This window comes from Terrapene carolina, unplaced genomic scaffold, assembly GCF_002925995.2.
Source record: "Terrapene carolina triunguis isolate 2854851 unplaced genomic scaffold, T_m_triunguis-2.0 Scaffold233, whole genome shotgun sequence".
Lineage (NCBI taxonomy): Eukaryota > Metazoa > Chordata > Testudines > Emydidae > Terrapene > Terrapene triunguis.
In genome coordinates this window covers 1224481-1249057 of record NW_020664584.1, presented here as the reverse complement: position 1 = coordinate 1249057, position 24577 = coordinate 1224481, and the positions used below count along the sequence as shown (strand labels likewise).

General features: G+C 51.4%; 1 protein-coding gene across 1 annotated transcript; it reads right to left on the bottom strand.

Annotated features, from left to right (window-relative positions):
- Nucleotides 1–4933: 4933 nt before the first annotated feature.
- EMILIN3 (elastin microfibril interfacer 3) lies at nucleotides 4934–22186 on the bottom strand. Its single transcript, XM_024202008.1, has 4 exons — nucleotides 21613–22186; nucleotides 16808–16930; nucleotides 9084–9331; nucleotides 4934–6945 (listed from the first exon to the last, which is right to left on the bottom strand). The coding sequence occupies exons 1-4, from the start codon at nucleotides 21804–21806 to the stop codon at nucleotides 5051–5053; spliced, it is 2460 nt and encodes an 819-aa protein (XP_024057776.1). The 5' UTR covers nucleotides 21807–22186; the 3' UTR covers nucleotides 4934–5050.
- Between the last annotated feature and the right edge of the window lie 2391 nt (nucleotides 22187–24577).

Below are 24577 nucleotides of genomic sequence, written 5' to 3'. Positions count from 1 at the left end.
ATGGGCTCGTTCAACAGGCAGGTTGTTCTTGGCCCTTGCGATGTCACTAATAGAAGAAAGGGTCTTCTGGGATTTGCATCCACAGCCTGCTGGATTTGATGAGGCCACTTACTGGTGCTCCCACTCATCCTCTATGACAGGGATCGGCAACCTGCCGGGCCGGTTTGTTTACCTGCCGCGTCCGCAGGTTCGGCCAATCGCGGCTCCCACTGGCCGCGGTTCGCCGCTCCAGGCCAATGGGGGCTGCGGGAAGCGGTGCAGGCCAAGGGATGTGCTGGCCACCACTTCCCACAGCCCCCATTGGCCTGGAGCGGCGAACTGCGGCCAGTGGGAGCCGCGATCGGCCGAACCTGCGGACGCGGCAGGTAACCAAACGGGCCTGGCCCGCCAGGGGGCTTACCCTAGCGTGCCGCATGCCCAAGGTTGCCAATCCCTGCTCTATGACCTTGTTCTTCTGTGGGAGGATCTTAAAGTGCTTTTTACAATTAAGCCTTCCCAGCCTGACTCCTATTTAACTGAAAGGGAAATTGGGGCAGAAGATGTGACTTGTTTAAGGCCAGCTAGTGAGTTGTTGGCAGAGGTGAGAGTAGCACCCATGGGTTCTGACTTGTGGCCGTACTGCCGCCTACTTCAGAAATGTTCTGACCTGACCTGTAGGTTGTGGGAAGATGGAAGCTCTCTAACCTCAGTCAAAAAGGTGCATTGGGCACTTCCAGGCTTTCTTCACTGTCTTTCTAATTGTGGCTCCCCTGGGGGCTATGTCTCTTCAAAGGGAGCCTCCTGTCTCACTTGCAGAGAGCAAGAGTGACTTGTTCCAGGTGCCCACATCTAGTCCACATGGAAGGAGCGTGGACTCAAAATGGGTTTCAAATCCCACATTGGCTCTTGTCCCTATAACTCATAGGAGGGAAGCTTCTGCTGTTTGCAGCTTTCCACTGTAGGTGCCAGGTGAGACCATGCATTTCATGCCCTGCCTTTGCCCCCCTGCAGAACTCGATCCCAGCGCGGCTGGCAGCTGGGCACAAAATGGGTGCACCCCTGTCCGTTTAGACCTTACTGCAGACTGTGCGCTCATTTTAAAAAAACAAGCAAGCCAGGCTCTTGTGAGCCTTGTGGTCCCTAGAGAGCAGTCACGGCATCAGAACTCAGGTCTTAAAGCCAGAATTTTCACAGGGCTCAGTGCCCACCCTTGCATCCAGACTTTCCAGAGAGCTCAGGCGCTGAGTGCTTAGCACTCTGCAAAATATGGTCATAATTTAGTGTCACAAGGGAGAGCTGGCTGAAGTTGTTTAAATGTCGGTCCTTTATCAGCTTCCCTTCTCCTCTTCTTCCCACCCCCTCCCCACCCATTTCCAAGCTGAAAGGTGCTCTTGCATACACTGAATTATGAAATAAATAGAAACAGGAGAATGACAAATGCTCCTGTAAGCAAAAGCCTCATTCTAAAGCACATTCTGCATGTAAAGATTGTTACAGCAATTCTACCAGCATGGACTGAACAAGGCTGCAAACCCACCCACCCACCCTCCCCACAACTTCCACCCCTCAAACAACTTGTTCTGGAAAATAACTTTTGTGTCTCAATCCTGGCTGCCTCTCTCAGTAAGCTAAGCCCTGAGCTTGCACCTCTGTTAATTCTAAGGGAGTCGTTTGATGCCAGAAACCTCAGCAAGAAGTTTTATTTTTTGTTCTTAGTACAAACCGTCTTTCAGCTTTAACATCTGAACAAATGTACAAAGTTTTTAAAAACAACTCAAAATGGACTTTAATCGGATTTCACAACTGCCCCAGAACCCCACGCCTCCAACAGGGAGCAAAGATGCAGGTACAATCCGATTCCTCCTTCGAAAGCACCAAATGCCCATTTAAACATCATGTTACTTAGCTTTTAAACTCGATGGTCCAAGAACAGACCTACAAACTGTCAGCGTCTTCAAGTGACTGGCCGGAAAGGAGTTCAAATATAGCACCATTTCTGAGAGATCAACATGCCTCCCCACTGCTTCTCCCCCTGCCCCATCTGAAACTATCCCCCTCCCCTGTTGTGTTAGTTTTAACAGCCTACTTTCCCTCTGACCTCCAGGGAGCTGCTCCCCTCAGCCACTTGCTATTTGAAAATGCAGACTATCACACTGGCTATAGATCAAACAAATCTCCTACTATCAAGCTTATCTTCCTCTTAATTGGTCACCTGGGGCTCCATACCACCGGGGCTCCCTCGAAGCTAACGTGCTCAGGCTTTGGCTTCAGCCCCAGTTGGTGGGGTTCAGGGCCCCAGGGTTCAGCTTCGGGGTGGGGCTTTGGCTTTCTGACTGGGGCCCCAGCAAGTCTAACGCTGGCCCTGCTAGGCAGACCCCCTGAAACCTGCTTGTGGCCCCCCGGGGGCCCCAGACCCCTGGTTGAGAACTACTGCTGTACAGGGCTATCTGGAAGCATGGAGCAGTACAGAGAGCACAATCTGTAAGTTACTTCTCTGGGTTGAGAGTGCTAAAGGTAGTCATGGGCTGAGAAGGGATTTTTCTGTGGTGGCCAGGAGATGGTCCAGCTTTGCTCTAGGGCCTCTTTCCCACCCAGTGGAGAATCTCTCACCTTTGTTAGCCCACTGTCCTTGCTGAGTACAGGCATGGAGAAGTGCCTGATTCCATGCAGCACTGAAAGCCCAGCTGGTAAAGGGTGGAGTAGTCATGGATTTGTGCTGGAGAACATATATGGTCTCAGGGGGCAGCCTTGGTCTGTGCTCCTACCACTACCTTCCTCTCTGAGCTCTGCATCCCCAGCTATTCAGTAAAAAGGGGGAATGCTCTTCCCTCCCAGGCCGGGGCTCACGTTAAAGCTGTATCACATAGAACAGCTGGAAACAGCCTTTCCCATGTGGCAAGCTGCTACTATGTGCTTAATGAGGAAATGGAGCAAAGGGGGCGTTTTCTTCAGAGCCCAGTTTCAGCCTGTGCCTGACTCTTCGGTGCAATGGGTTACACTACAGGGAAGAAATGTGGTAATAGGAGGAGACAAGGGATGAGAATGCCCAAAAATGAGTGGAAGAGGGCGATGGGGAGGAAAGTTGGGGCCCAGGGCTGCCGTGGCAGCAGGTGCAGAGAAGAACTGAAGCAGGCCTAGTGTGAGAGATTAAATTAGAGCCATGAATAACATCTATAGTGGCAGCTTTCTTCCCCCCCCCCCCAAATGCCAGTGTAGCTGAAATAGACACTCCGCTTTCTTTTCACGGTGACTAAATCCAACCTAGCCAAGCAACCCTGGCTATAGCCGAAGGGTAGCTGGGTTTTGTCCTCCATCACTGCAGTCTGTAAAGAGGGGGTTCCTGCTAGTTCGTCAGTCCGTATGCTCTATGTGAAACCGGAGTTTAACCTTTCCCTTGTTTCTTGGGCTATAGCTTGTAGCAGAGGAACTCTCCTGCCAGTCTGAGTACCAGAATCAAGTCCTTGGATGTCACAAACGTGCCATAGTACTAAGGTGAAATAGCCCAGACGTGGGAGCAGAGGGCCCCCGGCACCCCTGGTTCCACTGTAGGGTGAATCCTCGTTCCTAGCTCTCCAGAACCAGTCAAGGATCTGACGCCTCACTGGGCTCCTTTGTGCCTCATCCAGCCCAGCTGGAAAACTGGGTGAAATGTGGAGATCTCCCAAATGATGCTGCTAAGTTGAGCTTCCCTTGATTAACATCCCCCCGCCCTCCAGAAAGGGTTCTGCTTTCAAAGGCACTGTGAGAGACTTGCCCTTACCTTCGCCTCCTGCCTGCACTTGACAAAGGAAGTCCCTCTCTAGGGAAGTCGCATAGCCAAGAAGGCTTTCAGGGGCCCTGGGGTATGTGAAGTGGATGTGATCCCAGTTGCCCACTCCTGTCTATGTGACAATGGGATAGTGGACATGAACACACGTTGCCCTGTGCAGCCTGGGAACAGATAAATCCTATTTCTCCAAATCTATACCTGGAGCATCGTGGGAAGTAAAGCCATTTATGGGATAAGAGCACCTGCACATATCCCCATTATTGCTTAAATTACTCCCCAGGGCTGGGGGGGCATCATGGCTTAATGCCCTGGCTTTTCATCTTTGGAGACCTGGGTTCCAATGTGACTTAGGCAACAAGCAAAGAGCTGTGTCCAATTTGCAGTCCTTAGCCTGCAAACACACAGGACCCCCAGCACCCCCTTGTTCTTATTAAATTCAGGCCTAGTACAGTCCTAAAATGGACTCCCCCAAAATGCCACGCTTAAAATAGTTGAATCTCTAACGGGGCACACTGTGTGCTCCATAGCACAACTGGCAAGATGGAGGAAGCTGAGCAAAGGCACTGCACTCAGGAGTAGCAGGGGAGGAAGAGGGTTGTTTATAGACATATGTTGTCTTAATGCATATCCCCCTATGATGCCTGTCAAAAGGGGTGGGTGGATGGGGAATGCGTCTAATTTTAAATTGGCTTAGGCATTAGTTGAGAGACAGAAACCTGGGCTCAGCTGAATAGAATGGAAGCCATTGTGTCAAAAAGGGGAATAAAATTCCCCAGGGTACATGCTAGAAGGCTTTCCCTGTTAAAATCCAAATATCCCCTGGTGGGTGTTGCGAAGGTGGGTCCCTGACTAACTCTTTGCCCCAGTGGGTAAGATGCATGTGATCCTTTAGGAACAGAGTTTGTCCATCCTGCCTTACAAATACAGAGTTTTATTCTTTCCAAAGCAATCAATCCTCCAAAATGATTCTGCCTTGAGCTTGGCCCTGAACTGTCATTCCTGGGTCACAGCTACATAACAACCACCCAGCTATGACCAGGATCTCCTATGTTGTTAGGACAGCTGCTAAGTGACAAGAAGGGACGTCAAGTCCAGTCCAGTTCAGTATGGCAAAGGGATGACTTGGGCTGTAGGGTTTCACTTTTCTCAGGCAAGAAAAAAAAATTAAAGAAATGGGAGAAGGGATTATAGCAGCTTTCCATTTATATTTAAAAAAAAAAAAAACCCATTGTCACAGTAGAGTCTGTGTGATATAAGTTAATTCTGTTCTTCAAGGATAAAGAGAGGTGGGTTTCAGTATAGCTAATGCTGCTTCCCCTCTGAAGCACCTTCCAAGTGGGTGACCTGTTCGGCCAGCTCTGTCACTTTGGCCTGGCAATCCAGCAAGTTGTCCTTCAGTACAGTTATTTCCTGAGAGTGGGCGGCCAAAGTCCCGTTCATATGGTCCATGTAGCCCCACAGGCTGCCTGTGTGCTTCTCCAGCTCATCACGGATGATGTCCAGGCTCCCCGTCATGGCACCAAGCCCGCCGCACATGTTTTCCACCTGGGCCACACGGCTGTCGAACTGGGCCACTTCCTTCTGCAGGACGTGTGCGGCGTTCTTGCAGTTGCTTAGGTCATTCACGATCCTGGCTTTGAGTCTCTCCAGATCGCCTTTCAGGTTCAGGACGCGCTTGTTGCTGAAGATGAGCTGCGAGCCTTGGTCGCTGACCTTCTCCTGAATGGAGTGCACCTCGTCCTCTATCTTGCGCTCGTGTTCGTCCAGTGAAGAGTTGACGTGCAGCACGGTGTTGGAGTACTGGGAGACAGAGTCCTTGAGCCCTGTCAGGGATTTGCTCACGGTATTCAGGTTGATCTTGAGCAGGGTGATCTCGCCTTGCAGGGAGCCAGCTGCCTCCTCCTCAATCCGCCTCTGGATCTCCAGGATGGTGGCATTCAACTTGCGCAGGAGGTCGTTGTTACTGTCCATTCTGAGCAGCAGATCCTGGTTCTTGCTCTGGCAGTTCTCAATTTCCGTCCGGAAGGTCTCCACATCTTTGGAAGCAGAGGCACAGCCCAGTAAGCAGGTGCTCTCCAGGGTGGTGAGCCGGCTCTGCAGCACCTCCAGTCTCTCGTCTGTCTGCTTCCTCATGTTGGCAAGCTCTCCCTCCAGCAAGGGCATCACGGCTCCATCCAGGCCCGCTGGGGCACTGACATTGCTCAGCTCCCCCACAATGGTCATGAACCTGTCCTCCACGGTCCTCATTTTGTCCTCAAACGAGGTCCTCACACCATCCAACTCTGACCCCACCAGGCCCATCGTGCTGTCCTCCAAGCTGGAGCAGCAGCTGCCAGTCTCTCTCTCTGTAGCATTGAGCCTCGCCTCCAGGTCCTCGAAGCGCCCTTCAACAAGGCTCCCCAGGGTGATGGTGGAGAACTCACCATTGAGCTGTGAGTGTAGGTTCTTCTGGGACTCAGAGATGCTGTGCAGGCCCTTCTCCAGGATGTCCATGCGCTCGGTGAGGTAGTTCAGGTTGCCGCAGCAGCTCTCCACCACGGTCAACCCTTGGATCTGGGTCTCTAGCTGGGAGATCTCCTTCTTGATCTCCAGTTCCTTGCCGTCCAGGGTCTGCTGTAGCCGCAAGTTGGCAGCTTTCTCCTCTTCACACTGCTGCTGCACCTCCTTGATCCTGAAGTCGCACGTGCTCTGGATTTTCACCAGCTTCTTCTCAAAGCCATCCAACATCTCTGCTCGTAGGTTGCTCAGCCGGGTGTCCACGTATTCCTCCAACATGTCGATGGAGGTGAGGGGTGATGGCCTAGCTGACTCCAGCAGGTGTTTGATCTGCCCGTCATGGTCCAGGACCAGGCCGTGCACCTCATTGAGCAAATCTGTCTTGGTCTTCAGCACGTCGCTCACCTCGCTCACCTTGGCCAGGATCTCACCCACGGGTGGATAGGTGGTGATGTCCGCCTTGTCAGCCACATCCACAATCCCATCGGGAATGACCCCAAAGCCCACTGTTGAGTCAGGCACGCTTGGGCTGTTCATCAGAGACCCAATCATCTTGTTGGTATCCTCCTGGATGGCCAGACGCAGGTGGTCCCCCAGCCCACTCACCACATTGTGCAGGCTGTCGTAGGACTGCGAGAGGCGCCTTACCTCCTCTTCCAGCCGGTCCAGCCTGTCCCCAAAGATGCCAGGCATCTTCCTGCCTACATCAGAGAAGAAACAGAGGGGAAGATGATGACGACGACAACGACGACTACTACAGCTTTCTCCATCTTAATTCTGACTTCCACCTGTCCTGTTGCTTGCATTCAGCTTTCTGGTATTCAGATGGTTAACATGGCAAGCAGCCCACCTGGCCTTCTTGGGTATGTCTACACTGCAATTAAAAACCTGTGGCTAGCCCTGAGCCTATTGACTGTGGCTAAGGGGCTGCTTAATTGCAGTGTAGATGTTCTGGCTTGGGCTGCAGCTCACCTCACATGGTCCCAGAGCCAGTCTGCAACATCTACACTGCAATTAAGCAGCCCCTTAGCCTGAGCCCCATGAGCCTGAGTCAGCTGGCATGAGGCAGCCATGGGTTTTTAATGTGTTCTTATGTCTATATAGCTGCAGGCCATAACTGCAAGGAGATGGGTGGTGAATAGCTGAAAGTCTCTATTCTTCTGCTCCCTTTGTGTATTAATGACTGTGGCTCTCTGGACCTGACTTCATGTCTCCCTATAATACCTGGATCCAGCAAGTGTGTAATCCCTGCTCTTTACTGATAGTAAATGGGGTAGAGGCCTGTATTTTGGGGGATGATGGCTTCAGTCCCCATTAGAAGTGATGTCTGTTGCGTTTGGCCAAGGGTTGGGCCGTGGGTAGCTGGAAAGGGCTCCTCTGTGGCTTGAGCAGTCTGATGAGGCTGCAAAGCCCAGTGTCCTGTCCCACCCCACTTGCCTCAGATAGCTCTAGAGAACTGCCTCCTTCCTCTGCACCCTCTTGCTCCTCAGGGCAAACTGGCTGTACAACGTATGTAAAAATTCTGTATCTGCCACTCCATGGGGTTCCTGCTGCCCTAAGCAGAGACCGACAGTGCGGCTACTCTAGGTACCGGGAGTGTTTTCAGTGCTACCCACTCTAGCGGGGCGCCCAGCCTCTACAGGATGTCTGTATGTACAGATGCTCCAGCTAGCTGTGTTCTGCTGCAGCCTAATGCAAAGGCTACTGTCGTCTCCCATTAATTTCAGTGAGCTTTGACTCAGGCCCTAACTTATCAACTCTCCTTGTGTTCCCTACAAGGTAAAATGCGAGCAAGCCTGGCTGCTCAAAACCCAACTCCCTGCCCCACCTCTTGGCCTCGGCTCTTTCCCCTCCGTCCCCAGGGAATGGGAGGCACATTGCCCCATGCTTACTTAGCTGTGTAACTTGGTCAGTGATGACCTCCCACCACCCCCAAGCACATGTTTAGAACACAGACAAGCCCCCAACACTGGGGAAATCTCCTGATTTTAGCATTGCAGGTGGGAGCAGCCTTGGAAAAGCAGGGCTGTGTCAAAGAAAGTAGGGGAGCATCCGTTCAGGCCCAGCCCTCTGAAAGGTAAGTCATGCCTCTCTGCTCCCAAAGAGTTGAGTCCCAGCCCTTTAGAGTTCTACCTGCCCTGCAAGGAATTTCCTGCCTGGAGGGTGATTTCCTCCTTTTTGTGACATGGGAGGAATTTTTTAAAGGGCCGGGACTGTATTTGTATATTTCAAAACACCCTCCATTAGTTCCTGCTGCCCCTTTTACGTGGGCACCTTGTAGCCACTCTACTGCAGAAGTTAGCTCAGCTGGAACGGGCTGCTGGAACCTGTTGAATTACCTTCCATCCATTTGGCCCTAAAACCCAACTTGCCTTATAAACGTTTACGAATCCTACAATTCTCTGACTTTCTGTCTGCAAATGATCCATGCTGCAGTGAGTGTGAGAAACCCAGCCCCATGAAATGCTGCAGGAGCCCAGCTACAACCAACACTGTGCACAGGTGCTGGTGAAAGGTGCTTTAACAGCCTGGGTGAGGGAAGTTCTCTGACAACTGCAGTAATGTAAGTTTCCTCACGTTGCCCTGTCATTGTGGCTCAAGCCTAAGCTGGAGGGGATCTTCCTTATGGGTCTACGCTACACAATTAAGTCGATCTAAGTTATGTCAACGTACAGCCACTGCAGTAATTGAATCGTGCGTGAGCAGGCCTCCGTCCTGGCTGTCTCTGCTGAGAGTGTTAACAACGGGGCCGACTGTGTCATTAGTTTCTGTGCAACCATAACCTGTGGGTGTGAAATCAAAGGCAATGCAGCTTCCCGGGAAGGGCTCAATCACTCACCATAGTGGTTCTTCTTTGGACCTGGAAACGGCTCAGGGTGGATTTGGGGATGGGGAGGAACTCTAGGACCTGGAAACATCTTGTGACCAGGAGGAATCTTAGGGCTGGGGCGCTGGGGCAGCAGGCCTGGTTGGTCGGTAGGGCTGTCATGGCACCCTTCTCCCATGAGTCCTGGGCAGCACCTCCATGCCAGCTCAGTCACTGTCTTGTAGCCAATCTTGTACTTGGGTCTGTAGAAGGTGCGGTACCTTTTTGGAGATGAGGGAGGAAGGAAGGGAGAGCAGAGTCACGAACTGAAATCTAGATCTCGAGCACTTTATAACAGAAGGGGGGGGGCCTGAATCAGCCACCTTTCTTGCCATGCTGGAGATGATAAATAGTAACCGTTATTGGCATTTCTCTTCCTAGTCCACACGCTATCATGTGGGTGGATCTAGGCCCAACTGTAACTGCTTTACAGGCCCCAACAGAGCTTGCACAATACACTGCAAACAGAGCAAGAGACAGCTCCCCGCAGGGCCACCCAGAGGATTCAGGGGGCCTGGGGCAAAGCGGGGGAGCGGACATAAAAAAAGGTGCCACCCACTGCAGCACTTGTACTCACCGGGTGGCGCTGCGAATCTGCGGCGGCAGCGGGTCCTTCACTCGCTCCGCGTCTTCGGCAGCACTGAAGGACCCACCGCCGAAATGCTGCTGAAGACCCGGAGCACTGAAGGGCCCGCCGCCGAAGTGCTGCCGAAGACCTGGACCGCCGCTGGATGAGTAGCCAGGGAAGGGATTCTTGGCCAGGGCTCGCGGGGCCCCTGCGGGGCCCAGGGCCTGGGGCAAATTGCCCCCCTTGCTCCCCCCCCGGGTGGCCCTGGCTCCCCACCCCCCATGAGCTTACAGTCAGATCAACAAGACATGGATGGATGGACGGGGCAGAACATGCAAAGGATGGCTTATGCACCTTTCTTTCTTTGATTTGCTGTGACTCTCACTTTGAAATCAAAGACCACTAGCAGTATAATTTGTATTATTAAACTTAGGTATTGCTGTAGCATCTGGAGGGCAACTACAATGGGCCTCATTTTGCTAAAGTTTGCACAAATACACAGTAAATGACTGCCTGTGTAAGAAAGAAAAAACTCAGAGGCTTGGTGGAAATGACTCAAATGTTACAGAATTTAAAAGAGAAACCTTTTCCAGTTTGTTTTTTAATAACTCCATAGAATTGCATGGGAGAGGGAGATCTTTCCTGGGGAATGTTACAGGACTGGTCAAATACCTTTAGAAAGACTGCTGTATTTTGGAGAACGTTTCTAGAATGGAACATCGTTACAATAAACCCCCACTTGCTGTATTTGCTCTAAAATATTGATTGTTTTTAAGCAGTAGGGGGCAGCAGTGCCCAATATCTGTATTTTCCCCTCATGGGAAGCATTGTGGGTTGGGTGGATGTTGTTATAACCCTCTGCACCTCACTCACCACCTGCCAGCCAAGACTCTCAAAGTCCTTCACTTTCGGTGATGGAGTGAGCTTTACAACATCCCTGCGTGGCACATTTTACTGTCCACATTTTACAGAAGGGGAAAGTGGGAGGGAGGCTTAAGAGACACATCCTAGGGCCCCTTAATAATGGGGCAGAGAGCTGACCCTAGAACGCAGAGCTGGGATGTAACCACTGGACCATCCTTCCTGTGCATGTTTCAAACAGCAACCCTCTACTTTAATCCCACCTCATCTTCCCCTCACTCTACCTCATCAGTGATGTCACTAATGTGAATTCAACAGCTATCATTAGGACAGGAGTAAACTCCCCCCTCTCCTCCCTTTCTCTCTAGGCCTCATCCCTGCCAGAGTTCCAGTGACCTTGTATGAACACAGAGCTTGGGAACCAATTGGGACAGAATGAAAACGGACCCGAATCTTTGCTCCCAAAGTGAGCTGAACCAATGTTCGAGCTGCTCTGAAAACGGAATTGCTGCTCTGCAGGAAATTCTAATATTTTGAAATTCCCTTTGGTCCCAGTGGGCACAAAAAGTTGAAATTTACCATGGAATTGAAATTCTGATATATTTCACTTCGGAAACATTGCAATCACCTTAACAAAACATTTTGCCACTGCTGAAACATGCTACATATAATACAAATATATTAATATAATCATGTTAATATAAATGTCAAAAAAATTAAGTCAAAACAAGAAAAATTGAGCAAGATGAAACAAAATACTCCATTTTGACTGAAATAGTTTCAGTTTTTTTCAGTTAAACTTAGTTGAAATCAACATTCCTGTGAAACATTTTGATTTTGCCGACAGCATTTCCGAGTGGAAAGGCGACACTGAAAATGTTCAACTCTCTCAAACATTTATTGAGTTGGGCACCTCAGCTTTCTACTCCACTTCAGAAGAACTCTGCATATGCATTACTGCATGGTATGGGGAATATGCTACCCAGATGTTGAGCACAAAGGGAGATGTCTTCGCCCATTGGGGAGCACCTTATGTTGCTCTAATGCACACAAGTGCAAACATGCACTGATACAAGGGATGCTATATGGCTAAGTGAGGTGCAAGGCATGAACAGCCATGGATGCATGTGCACATCTCCTGCACTTCTGCCTGTATTCACTTGGATGTGGGTGTATAATCTACATACATGCCCTAGTACATACACAGGTGGATGTATACAGGCACTGATTTATATGTACGTGGCCAAGTACACACACACAAAACGCTGCACCTTCTCCAAAAGGAGAGCATCATGGAGCTACGTTCACAGGGCAGCTCTAGCGCAGCTCCTCTCAATGTGCTTGGGAAAGGAGGGCTTGTTCTGGTTGGTGGTTTTTTCCGGTGAGTCCCTGTCCACTGGGAAGGGTTTTGCTCAGCGGCCGGTTCCTCCAGCCTCCTTTTGGCCAGCCCCCACGGAACGCCACGCTGCGCAGGAACCTGCCGTGAGCTGCTGTTTGTTCAATTGGAAACACAAGCGAGGGTCAGAAAGGGGGAATAGGCTGGAAAAAGCAGCTCGCTTTTTATTATTCCTCCCTCCAGAAGTCTCCAAGTTACTATGGTATTTTTTATAGAGTGTTTAAGCCTGCCCGGAAATATCGTGGTGCGCAGTAAAAACTGCCGAGCTCAGCCACTGTCAATAACAATATTGGCACAAGCCATCGCCTCAGCACTGAGCAGACGTTCGGGCTGCAGCCTGTCGCTTTTTGCATTTGGCAAAGACGGGGGGTTGTAAGTGGAACTCGGGATGGGGCGAGCAAGGCGTCTGGCGCACGAGGCGCTCCCAGCCCTGCTGCGCTACCCTCTGGTACCACTCATGATGAGGAACACGCTGCCCTTCTGCAATTAAGAACCCCCCCCCCTCCCCAACTCCCTGAATGCCAGCAACAGGAAGTATTTATTGCAGCTGGATCAACAGTGCCTGGAAAAACTGCCTCGCTCTTGTGTGCAGCATTCCAAGCGGTGTAAAAAATGCAGCTGGCCAATGCGGCCTCTTTCAGCAAATGCCATTGGTTCAGTGTGTGTATGTTTGAAGGGATGCAATGGGGCAGGGAGTGGGAGCAGGTCAGTGCTCAGTGGGGCTGGTTACCAACTGGCTAGCTAGCAGAAACAGCCTGTGCACTGCTGCCCTCTAGTGGGGAGAATTTGAACAGTGCAACTTTGTCATAGATGCTGCTCAGGGACAAGCGTGACCACCATCCTTAGCTCAAGTGGTGGAGGATGGGCTGAGCTTTTGGAGCTAGAGTCTAGCCCCACTGCTGCAGTGGTGGTGTGAGTGCCATTGTGCAGCACAGTGTCAGCTTGGAGAACCTAGGAGGAGCTTTCACACCCGTGTCTGAGTGAGGTGAACTCATGGGTGCTGGAACTAGGGGTGCAGGGGGGTGTTGCAGCAACCCCTGACTTGAAGTGGTTTCCATTATATACAAGGTTTACAGTTTGGGTCAATGGGTCTCAGCACCCCCACTATAAAAATTGTTCCAGCAAGTCTGGGTGAACGCCTGCCACCCCCAGATGCTTGAGAGTGAGTTTGGCTACTATGGATGCATACAAAGAACAGGCTTTTATGTGTACACTACTGCTTTCCACCGGATGGACTCAAAATGGTGTGTCATAGGCCCTATACTGCTATCAGCTTGTGGAGATTCTCCTTTAGCTCAAGTGGTCTGAGTTCTCCCCCTCCCCAATCTCACAGAAGTCCCATGCAAACTACAGAATGCAGCATAGTGACAACTATGAAGTTTCTGGTGGTTATGATATTTTTGAGGGAGGGAGGGGGGAAATGTGGGGATTTCCCTGCCTTTGCTGGAGATCATTCATTCTCCCCCTACTCAACTGACACTACCAAAATTTCTCTGCCAGGGAGCATAGCAAAGGCTGAGAGTCATGGCTCCTGGGCTCTGCTTTAGCCCTGCTGCTGATCTGCCAGTCAGGTTTCCAAGAGAACTTGGCACCCAACATGCACCCAATGCACTGAGCTCAGTGAAAGACCTTTTCAGGCCCCGGGCTTCAATATGAGATGTGGGGGCTCTGACAATCAGATCCTTAACCTTCCTGGGATAGCTTGCCCATCTGTGAGAGGGGGATGGGATCACAATCCTGCTTAGCTATCAGGCAGTGTGAGGCCAAATTAATGTCCACACAAGTCCTTAGCTTCTTGGATGCAGATGCTAGAGAAGCAGAAAGGAAATCGTCTTATTCCAGCCCTGGGTTTGCTGAACAGCAGGGTTTTTCCCTTGGACCATTACTAGATGGCAGGGCGTTTAAAAATACTTTCCTGGTAAAGGAAACGGGCAGGCTCTCTTTCCATAGTCTACACCTTTTTCCCCTCTGCATTTGAACCCTGGACTTGGGCTGGTCAAAATTTTTCTAGCAAATTGGAGTATTGACAAAATGAAAATGTTCACCAAAATTGTCTCTTTTCCACAGAAATGTTGGACTTTTCCTCAAAAAAAAACCAAAAACCAGATTAAAAAGCCAACAACTAACTCCTGACAACCAAAATATGCTGCTCCAGTACCTCAGGAGAGTTGTAGTTCAGTTGCTCATTCTTCTCTAGGAAGTTCCCCTCCCGGACTACAACTCCCAGGATGCACTATGACCAGGGAGTCCCATGATGCACCACCTCCTCCTCACCATGATGTATCATGGGAGATGTAGGCCGATGAGAGAGCCACCGCCTAGAAAAGAATGGGAGCAGGAGGCACTGTGGCAGAGGTTCCAAATTAAAATGTTTCCCTAAATGTTCATGAAAAATGTTGGTAAAACCAACATTATTTTAATTTTTATTGGAATTTTCTGCTGACTCCCTCCCCCCAGCCAGCTCTCCCGCAGCCATTACTGTGCAGTTGCTTAGAATCCTTGCCAGATGAATTGAGGCAGGTGCCCATGGAGGGGGGACCTATCAGGCCACCTCCATAAAGCATATGAGTTCACCCAGTCTTGATACTGTGGATACAGCTGCATTGGGCTGCCTTACTCCACCAATGGGACAGCGACTTGATTTCATTCCTGCTGCCCTTTGGTGGGATGGGGCTACTGGATGAGAGCCTGTGAGTAGCATTAGTGCACGACCCACCGGAGACCATCACACCACAGGTGGGCCTCATCCATTCATCCTCTTGGTGGGAGACGGGAAGAGAGGGCAGGGTTGGTTGGAAAGAAGAGTGGGAGATGTGCTGGTGCGGGGGGGTCTCCAAACTGCAAACCCACTAGCGGTGTCTCCAAACTGCTGGGGCTGGGCAGGACCGGAGGCTGCCCTTCTGCTCCCTAACTGGGACCGAGGCCTTGAGTGATCCCCCCACACACAACTCTCTCCTGCCCCTTATGTCCCCAGTGGGAGCAGTGTGCTGGTAGGTCTGGGGCATCAGGGCCCCTGTCCTTTCTCTCCCCAGGGAGAGCAGTGCATTTGGGTTTAAATGGCATTTCCCCCCCCCCCCCCCACAAAAAGGAAATAAAAAACGAAGGGTATCTGCTTTTGGAAATCTGTTCGCTCTTCAGAGCAGTCGTTCTAGCCCTGAGCACCCTAATGGCTGGGCCAGGGACCGGCTCCCTCCAAGGGAGCAGCACCATGGGGGAAGGAAAGGGAAAACCCACAGGTCACATTTGTCTTGCCCTATGAGTCTGGCTGGCCCAGGGACCTAGTGGTTAGTGCACTAGGCTGGGTGCTGTCGCCAAGGAGACACGGGTTCACTTCCAGGTCATAGTGCAGTGAGCTCCTATGGTTGCATTCCCTCAGGCTGCTTAAGGAGCAGAAGTCATGGGCTCCAGAGGGAGTCCTGGCTAGTGCTCCTGGGTCAAAAGGATGGGGTCTGTGCTGCCCCCTCTTCCTTGAGTCACTCAGAGACAGCTCTAGGAAATGAGACCAGGGAGCCTCAAGTGATGGCATCAATGTCCAGTGGTTAGCTCAGGGGCTTTAGAGACAGAGGAGCACACTAACTGCCAAACCAGGTCAGCCCAATGGATCCATCTAGTAGCAGTCCAGTATCCTGTCTCCTCCAGTGACCAACAGCAGGTGCCTCAGAGGTAGGTGGAAACACCCTCCCCCCCCCACGACCTTGTAGTGGAGAGTTACGGCATGTCATCCCCTAAGGGGAAGTTTCTTCCTATCCCAGGCAGGTAGTGGTTGGCTTATGCCCTGAAGCATGAAGGGCTGTATCCCTTATGTTTTTACCTTATCTAATGCAACTGTGATTGACTTTACTGTACTATCCATCAAAATGTCTAATCCTTTTCTGAGTCTTGCTAGGTTCCTGACTTTAGTGGTGCCTTGTGGCAATGAGTGCCACAGATTTGTAATGCATGGCAAAGAAAAGTATTTCCTTTGACTTGTTTTAAATGTCTTGCTAGCTGTTCTCTGTGCTGTGAGATAGTAACTAGGATGCTCCTAGGGAAAGGCAGGATGGACTAGTGGTTGGCATGCTGGGCTAGGACTCAGAAGACCTGGGTTCTGTTCCTGGCTTGGCTGCTGTCCTTAGACAAGGCATGTTGCCTCTTTGTACCTCAGTTTCCCCATTTGTAAAATGAAGCTAATGCTACCAATCTCCTCTGTACAGTGTTTTGAGATCTATGGATGAAAAGTGCTGTATATGAGCTGAGTATTATGATTTATTATCATCTCTGTATCGTTCCATATTTTGTGTACTTCTAACATGTCCACTCAGTTATGTCTCTAAACTAAACCATCCCCGTCCTTCCAATCTCTCCTCATTCAGAAGTCTCTTGGCTCTGTCTGCCTGTCTCTGAACCGCCTTCTGTTGCTTCTGTATATTTTGAGATGGGCTGGCCAGAAATGAACACTGTATACAGGGTTCTGTTCATGATTTCACCACTGATTGACTGTGTGATTCTGGGCACTTTGCTTCACCTCCCTATACCACTGTTTCCCATCTGTCAAATGAGGGTATTAATACTCAAACTGAAAGGTCAATGCTTTGAGCTCCTGGGGATGAGCAGCCCCAGCTAGTACCCCATCCACTGGACCTCTTTTTCTGATGCAATTTCCACTACACCCATATTCCAGGGATGCAAACCCACTGCCTCCCCATCATTAGTGTATGCAGAAAGCCAGATAAGCTTCATCCATGCAGGAGGTATGTGGCCCAGCCCTGGGACAGTGACATGAAAGCAGCACACTCATATTTCCATATGTGTTACACTAGGGCAAGCGTTCAGTCTAAATGACCATGGGATCCTACCATGCCACTCCCATGGCTACGTCCAACATGTACTCACAGGACTTTCCCTGGGCACTTGGGCCCCCAGCTGCACTTGTGATATTCTGCCTTCACGTAGCTCTCCACCCCATCCTGCAGGGTGCATGTCACATTTCTCTGCACCACGTATGCACAGTAGCTCCTGCAGTGGAAACAAAGCAGAACACAGTCAAACCACTGCCCAGAAACAGCAGCCAGGAATCCCCCAAAAGGGAAGGAGAATGGGGTGTTGCTACCAAAGTCCATTTCCAAGGGAGAGACTCAAAAAACCCTCCAGTCCAGAGTTTACCTCCACCTGGCTAGCATTTGCTACTAAGGTCTCCACTAGGGTTAGACTGCTAGAGGGCTCCCTCCACCTGTTCATTCACTTGGAATAATGAATTAGCTAACACCACTGACCTGGAAAAGTCACAGCAAGAGAGCTCAGAGTGAGGGGACCCCCCACTTCTCCTCACCCAGCTGGGTGCTGGGGTCTCCAGGGAAGAACGGGGTAGACGAATGTCACCTGAATGCCTCAGCCTGGATTCCGTGTTGTGCTCAGCCTCTGCATTTGTTAACCTGAAGCATCCTTGTGACCACTCAGGTTAATATCATGCCATGCAAGCATGGTGACAGAGGGCCCTGCCTCGTGGTGCATTAGGCCACGTGTAAAACCGCTGGGGCTGCACTGAGGAGCTGTACCGTACAGTAGTGATGGACACGTTGGGTCCCAGGCCATGAGGAGCTCCTTCAGCGCAAGCCCTGAGTCTCGACAGCAAGGTACATAACACTGAGCTTTATTGATCATGCCTGCACTGTTCATCTCCGGGGAGGGGTTCGGATGTTTGGTTGTGGGCTATCTGTGCAGAACTCTCCCTGAGCTTACGGGAGCTCCATCTCCATCCCAGGGCTGGCAGGATCACAGATGCTCATTTCACTGTGCCTGAATGTCTTTGCTCAGGCTTTCTCAGGAGATCAGCTCGCAAGATCTCCAGGGCTTTCTAGTTGTCTGGGTCAGCAAGATCACTAAGCTAGTCGCTCCCCCTGTATTCCCTTCCTGGCTGTGACTTGGCAGTGAGAACAGGCAAAGCCAGTCAGTCAAACACTTTCAAATGAGTGAGAAGCCCCAGGGTTAGGTGGGTTCTGATTAAATCTGGGCTAGTTCTCCTATCCCCGATACCCTGTACACGTACCCTTCTCATGTGAGAACCTCACGCCAAGGGCTTTCCCCACCCTTCACTTGAAACAACCACCCCAGAACAACAACCAAGAAAGGCAGTAAATTGCTCCTAGCTCTTCACCCACATGCTGCTGTCTGCGACTTGAGTGCTGTCCCAGGCAAACATAAGGAAGTACAATAGCTGATGTATCTACATTGGGACAGGGTCTGAGATCTCAGTACCAGCATTTCCCACAAGACGGGCATGAATGCATCCAAATATCTCTCACCAGGATCAATGGGATGCAGCTAAATAGCTGCACTTCTCCAGCAAAGCTTGAGAAATCTGGGTTCAGCTCTTTGGCTTAGAGCTCAGCAACCTTGCGGAAGCTCAGTTCCGCCTCCTTTGTATGTTTACACTCTAGGGTTGGAGCCCTGGGCTGCAAGACAGAGCTGAGCTGTCTGCTTCCCCATGCACCTGGCTCTTTCCTTCTCCCCAACCTCTCAGGAGAGGCTCCCAGAGCACAGGACTCTTCCTGGCTGCTGGCTTCCCCATGGCTAGGCTCCTGAAGCAAGGGCTCCTTCTGTCTGCTAAACCATTGTCACAGTGTTGGAGGTGAGTCCCACAGGTCCTTATGTGGTTGCTTCAGATTTTTGCCAGCATGCACTCCAGAATAAGCACAGAGCACAGGTTCCCCTGCTCCTGGTTCCAGCAGTGCTCAGAAACCTTGCCTGGAGGTGTAGCAGGACTGAACCACTTTCCCCACAGCTCTGCAAATGTCCAAGCTTTAGCACGGCTTGAGAACACGATTCAACCATAGTTCATCCCACCTACATTGCCAGGCTGACTCACCTCATACCTTTGCTGGGGGACAACTGTATTGCAACCAGGTCCTTCACCATGGTAGTTCCTATGGTGGAGACAGGGTCTTAGTAACATCTAAGGTGGATTACACTTGGTTCCATGTCCAGTGAAGACAGGATCATAGGCTGGAGTGATGGTGGGGTGGAATATCTACTTGCCTTACACCCAAGTCAGTGATGGGAACTGCCCCCAGCCTTAATGGACAGACTGCTCCAGTGGAGTGCAGCATGGCTATCGACAGTAGGAAAAAGAGGGAGCTGCCTGGGTAGCTCATGCTAGGAGTTTTCTCACAAATGGGAGATGGAATGGCTGGTGACTGCAAAAAGGTAGGATCCCCAGGCCTCCGCCTGTACGCACAATGCCTGCACTGAGCAAGCCACTGAGTGAATCAAACGGTACCCAGGTTGCTTCTGCCTTGGATGACCAGTTAGGCAAGTCTGCTTTGACACGTTCTTTTTCTCACCGTGGGAACGTGCTGCCAAGTAACGGCGCCCATTTCGATTAATGTGCAGACTGTAACCAAGTGTAGACCGATACGGGAGGCAAGACAGCCAGAGTGGGGCAGCAAGCGCAACACAATCCAACTGGGTGCTGGAGAGAGGGATTGAGGTCAGCAGAGGCAGGCCCAATGGGAAGAGAACGGGGTAGTGCTAGAACAGAGGGACGCTGAGGCAATTCCAGCAAAGCACTGGGCTGTGGGGAGAAGCAGATGGGAATGTGCTGAGAAGTTCAGAATGCGGGGCAGAGAGAGCAGAGAAGTGTAGAGAGGAGAAGGATTAAGGCCACAGGGACACAGCAGATGGCACGGCGGGAGAAGATGAGGGTGCAAGGACAAAGCCAAAGGCTGAGATGCATACGGTGGGTCCATGGGATAAAGCAGATGGGGATGAGTGAACTCATGGGGCTGGAGCAAACAGCTCTTCAAATGTGAAATGGTTCTGTTGTTGTTTGGCTGCTCAGCCCCAAGCGAGGAAACGGCTACAATTCTCCCACCACCACCTGCACCCTGACCAAAGCCAGCAGTGGGCCCGGGGAGCTGCTGCCTTGGGACCTCACCGCTAGGAGACCTTCACCTTTCAGCCACACATGCAATGAGTTTGAGGGTCTCAGCCTCATTCTTAAGGAACCCTTCTAGACACATCCCAGATCATCACATTATTCAGGCAGTGGTGGCAGGGTCTGCTTAGGAGAGGAGAAGGCCTAACACAGCAGGGGCTGTCTACCTGGAGCGGAGGAGCCCAAGTCTGGAATAACAGGGGGAAGCCAGTCAGGACTGGTGCTACACACGCCTCTCTAACAAATGCCTCCTCAGCCCTGTTTGCACTATGCTGGGCTACAGTTAGTATTATCAGCGCCTTGTTTTTATGAGCGTGAAACTCACGCCAAAGTAAAGAGATTAGAGATTTGGATTCTGCCCAGCACAAGCCATTCTCTGAGCTCCCTGGAAAATGAAGGGAAGAGACAATCCAGCTCTCCCATTGAATGGATCAAGGCTGAGTTTTCGTGGATTCTGAAGCCAGAGGGACCATCGTGACCATCCAGGCTGACCTCCTGCATAGCACAGGCCAGAGCACTCCCCCAGATAATTGTCCCTCTCTGCAATTCAACCCTTCCCAGGACTCAGTAGGTGGGCAGGCTGGTGCGGGAAGAGGGAGAGGACAGGGGGAAGGGGGCTGAGCATGTGTCTAGGGAGAAGTTGATATTGGCTCCCCAACGCAGCTGCCAAGTAGCCCCACTATACAGCACCTGAGCAGCAGAAGCAAAGCATCCTCCTCCTCTGTATGCCCCCCCCCCCTACAAGGACAGGGCACAGGGTGAGGTGCCAGGGAGGGATGGCACTGGGTTAGCGCACGACACTGGCCCAATCCGGCCTGGGGCTGGAGACATTTCCCACCAGTGGATGCCAATGGGTGCAGCAGCTAATGGGGCAAAGAATATTATAAATGGGAGGGGCGGGGGAAGGAGACCAGCGGGGGAGGGGGGGGAACACGGCAAACCAAAGAGTCCCTGGAGCGCTGCAAGTGCAAGAGAAGCTCCGGGGATGGCGGCTAAGCCATGCAAGTCTCCCAAGGGCCCCTCGCCAGCCTCCAGTTCAGCCGAGGCGGGCGGGCGCCCCAGGAAAGGAAGCTGGGGAGACTGACTGACTGACCGCCCTTTCTACCCCTCGGCCCCAGGAGCAGGCGGCAAACCCCGCCTCACTGCCGCTAGGAGCCCAGGCCGGCAGCCACCAATGGTACACGTTGCTGGCCAGTAGCTAGTGCGGTACAAGGTGAGGGCTATGCTGGCTCTGTCCCTGGTAGCCACCTGTGGCTAGCAGCGTTACAGCTTCGGTCCGAGCTTTTAACGGCGGCAGCTGGAAGATGTTACTGGGGTTTGGGGACCCTCTGGCTGGCACTGCCAGCATCGATCGCTCCTTTCCAATATTTCTTTACTCCTCTGAGTTCTGCCATAACCCCACATCGGTCCTTTTTCCACGGGCAGAGCGAGCTCTGGCCAAACAAGCGCCTGTAGCGCAAATGAAGGGGGAGCGGGGGTGTTACATTTTTAATCCGGATCCCTTCTCCCCACCCCGCCCCGCCTCAGCCTTACAGATTCAATACAGAGATACAGGCACTTCCCAACGGCCGCTCCGGTTCGGTAGCTCGGTGCCCAGACCAGAAATGTAGCTTCGAGTTCCTGGGCAGCTCTGAGCCTTCGCTTCCACCCCCCTCGCATGAAACTGATCAGCAGTGAAATCGAGCCGCCTGCGATTTCCATTCTAGTCAATGGGGAAAGAGACAGAGCTGAAAAGAAAGACGAGACACCGAGGAGACACACTTACTTGTGCTTCCCCATGGGCTTCCCGGGGCTGAGCTGAGGGCTAGATCCTGAGGTATAAAGATTGTATCTGTTACTGTAAGAGACAGGGGCGGGGTGGTGGTAATAGGTCCCTTTGGCATCCGTCAGAGAAACCAACGTCCCCAGGCAGAGGTAGGAGAAAACCCAGAAGAGAGAGTTTCCACTTGTCCTGCTCATGTTCTTTCTGCCCCTCCGAGGAGAAAGCGAGCGAGGGAGCAATGCAGCTAGCCTTGTAACCTTCCTCCTTCTTGTCACTGAGGATCGGATGCGAGTCTCTGCTGCTCGGCTTGGGCGATGCAGAGGATCCGGCAGCGCAGGAGAAGCAGCAAGGACGGTTTTCTTAAAGGCTGGTTAAACTTTCCGGGGTCGGGGGGGGAGGAGTAGGAAATCCTATAAATACACAGACAGGGTGAGGGCAGCAAAGGTGAAGGAGAGCGCCCCTGTCCCTCTGCCCGCTGGAGAGGCAGAGGCTGCCGCTGCTGTCCGCTCCACCTCTCCCTGGCTCTCTTTTGTACCCTACTTGCAGTTCCCCTGCTGCTGTCTCCTCACCAGCCCCAGCTCCACGAGGGCAGGGGGAAAGGCGGGTCCATCTCCCTGGATTAGCATAATATTCCATCCATCCCCTCCCCCAGGCCCTTGGAATGCTCCCCCCAGCCGGAGAGGGAAGGAGCCCCCCCACCGGGCAGCATCAAACAAGAGGTTAAAAAACAAGGAGAGAGAGGGAGAGAAGCAGGGAGGGGGGAGAAAGATGCAGTAGGTGGGCAGCGAGGGAGGGACAGGAGAGAAGGAGACAAAAGCAGGGCTGGGAGGTTGGGGGGGATGGGGAGGGAGTTTATAGAAGAGTCAGTTTCACTCTCCAGCATCAAATCCTTTTTGGAGCAGGCCCTTTGGGAGCTGGAAATCCCAGCTGCCCACGGTTCTCTCGGGGACTCATCCCTCCTGGACAGTCACCTGAAGAAAAAGAAGGGGATGGATGGGGGCGGGGGGAGGGAGAGCCATTGGCCAGAATGAAAGGCCCTTTATGGAGTCTCAGCTCTTCACCCCCGGCCAGGTGAGGGACCATCTGAGCAATGCCGGGAATGAGCTAAGTTCCCATCTTGGCCTCCAACGGCAAATCATGTCAGGTTTTCATCAGCCGTAATCATTTAGAAGAAAGCAATCGCCCACGGCTGGGGGAAGAAACGAGAAACAGTTCAACTGACTTCAGTTTCAGTCCCAAAGCTGGCCCATTGCTTTTTCCACATCCCCTTCACACAAACACACCCATATATATATATACCAATGTGGCAGGTGCATCTCCACATCTCTGGTGGGTACCGTGGGGCCAGTGTGCCTGGATGACTTATGGTGTTTCTATGTTGCCCCTGATTTTCCTGTTGCCATCGACCACAGGGCTCAGGGCAGGAGACGACACTCCAAATGCATGGTAACCAAGTGTGGCATAAATCTGGATTTTGAACTTTTAAGAGAGGGTGGGCAGCTGAGTTTTGAAACAGGTGACACCCATTTTTATAGCTTGCTAGGTGTAAACCCATGACTTTTGGTAGAAACCAGCAACCAACAACTGATTATTCTAGTCTCGCTTATCCTGAAAGGTGCTCAGATACCATGGTGAGGGATGTGGCATATGAACCTGAATAGGATCAAACAGACTCTATGATTGATGCTCCAGGTGAGATGGATGAAATGTTCTAAATTCCTCTCAGCACCAATAAACATGCAACCAAGTTCATTTTCCCATGGAAGGGTTTCTATCACAGTTTTCCGAGCACCAGACTGTTCCCTTCTCTGTCCTGTGCTTTGCAGAGGAATACATTCATTTCACCAGCCCTTTCTGCTTCCTGAACCCACTGTCCTCATGTGAGACTTGTCAGGGACTGTGGGCTAATCTCTCTGAAATCCATTCTGCATGGATCATTGTCCAAACACTGAGCTGCTTACTGCACAATAATACAATCTATGAAACCCTGTGTTACTTGTAGCTTTCCCAATTCTGTGTGCTATTGGCAATGTGGCCAGTCCAAGCAGAGTGACTTTCCTGGGGATGGCTATGGAGAGGATGGGTAGGGAGACCAGAGGAATTCATCTCTCATGCACATAAAAACACTTTTCCTGAAGTCCTTTAATATGTAGATCAAGGATGGACCCTGGCTGGACAACAACACCCCTGCTGTCCAGCAGAGGTCACTCCATATTACTGGAAAGGTGAGTCTGTGAGATTCCCAAACCAGTGGTGATGGACACAATAGTGTCATATAACAAACAGGCAGTAGGGCCAAAGGCTGTGCCAGGCCTCACCCGCTGCTGGTGGGATATTTACATATACAGAATAAACCCATCTTCATTTCTTCCCTCAGCAGCACTGTAGCGGGCATAAACTGAGCCAGCCGAGGAAAAATGACAGTGAGCCAAACAATGCATCCCTCTAACTCTCTTTGGCAAAGTGGGTAGCAGCTTGGAAACACCAGCAGTCAGGGAGACAAAACACCGGCATGAATGTTCTGGGAGAGAAGCACCAAGACACAGAATGGGGACAAACAGGTGATATTTATGGGTAAAAGGAGCCTTCAGTTAGCTCAGAGATTAATACAAAACTGTTGGCAGCAGAAGAAAATACCGATGGGCAGGACAGTGAGAGAGGAGGAAATGCATGTGACAAATCAATGTGTCCTTTCAAACTGCCATTTTCACTGGATTCCATATTCACCTTCACTCATGCTGCTCTGTAGTGTTGCTGCAAGCTGTTAAGCAGTTGCCAGTTCTATCCCTGACGTGGCTGCCTTGTGATTCCTATACAATAACTTGGCAATAGACGAGGTGATGATACCTGTTTGCTACATTTCAAATACTCTTGGGGCTCGTGTAGGATGGATGCTCTATAGAAATGGCATTAAAACAAACAAAAATCCATTAAAGTTGCATGATTAAGTGCTCAAAAGCCAAAGTTA

What these genes read in the sequence shown, in the direction of transcription:
- EMILIN3 (XM_024202008.1), bottom strand. Translation starts at nt 21,806, where the DNA reads ATGAGCAGGACAAGTGGAAACTCTCTCTTCTGGGTTTTCTCCTACCTC. An exon ending in AAGTGCCCAGGGAAAGTCCT is followed by an intron (nt 9,332 to 16,807) that starts GTGAGTACATGT and finishes ATCTCCAAAAAG; the next exon opens with GTACCGCACCTTCTACAGAC. An exon ending in TCCAAAGAAGAACCACTATG is followed by an intron (nt 6,946 to 9,083) that starts GTGAGTGATTGA and finishes TCTCTGATGTAG; the next exon opens with GCAGGAAGATGCCTGGCATC.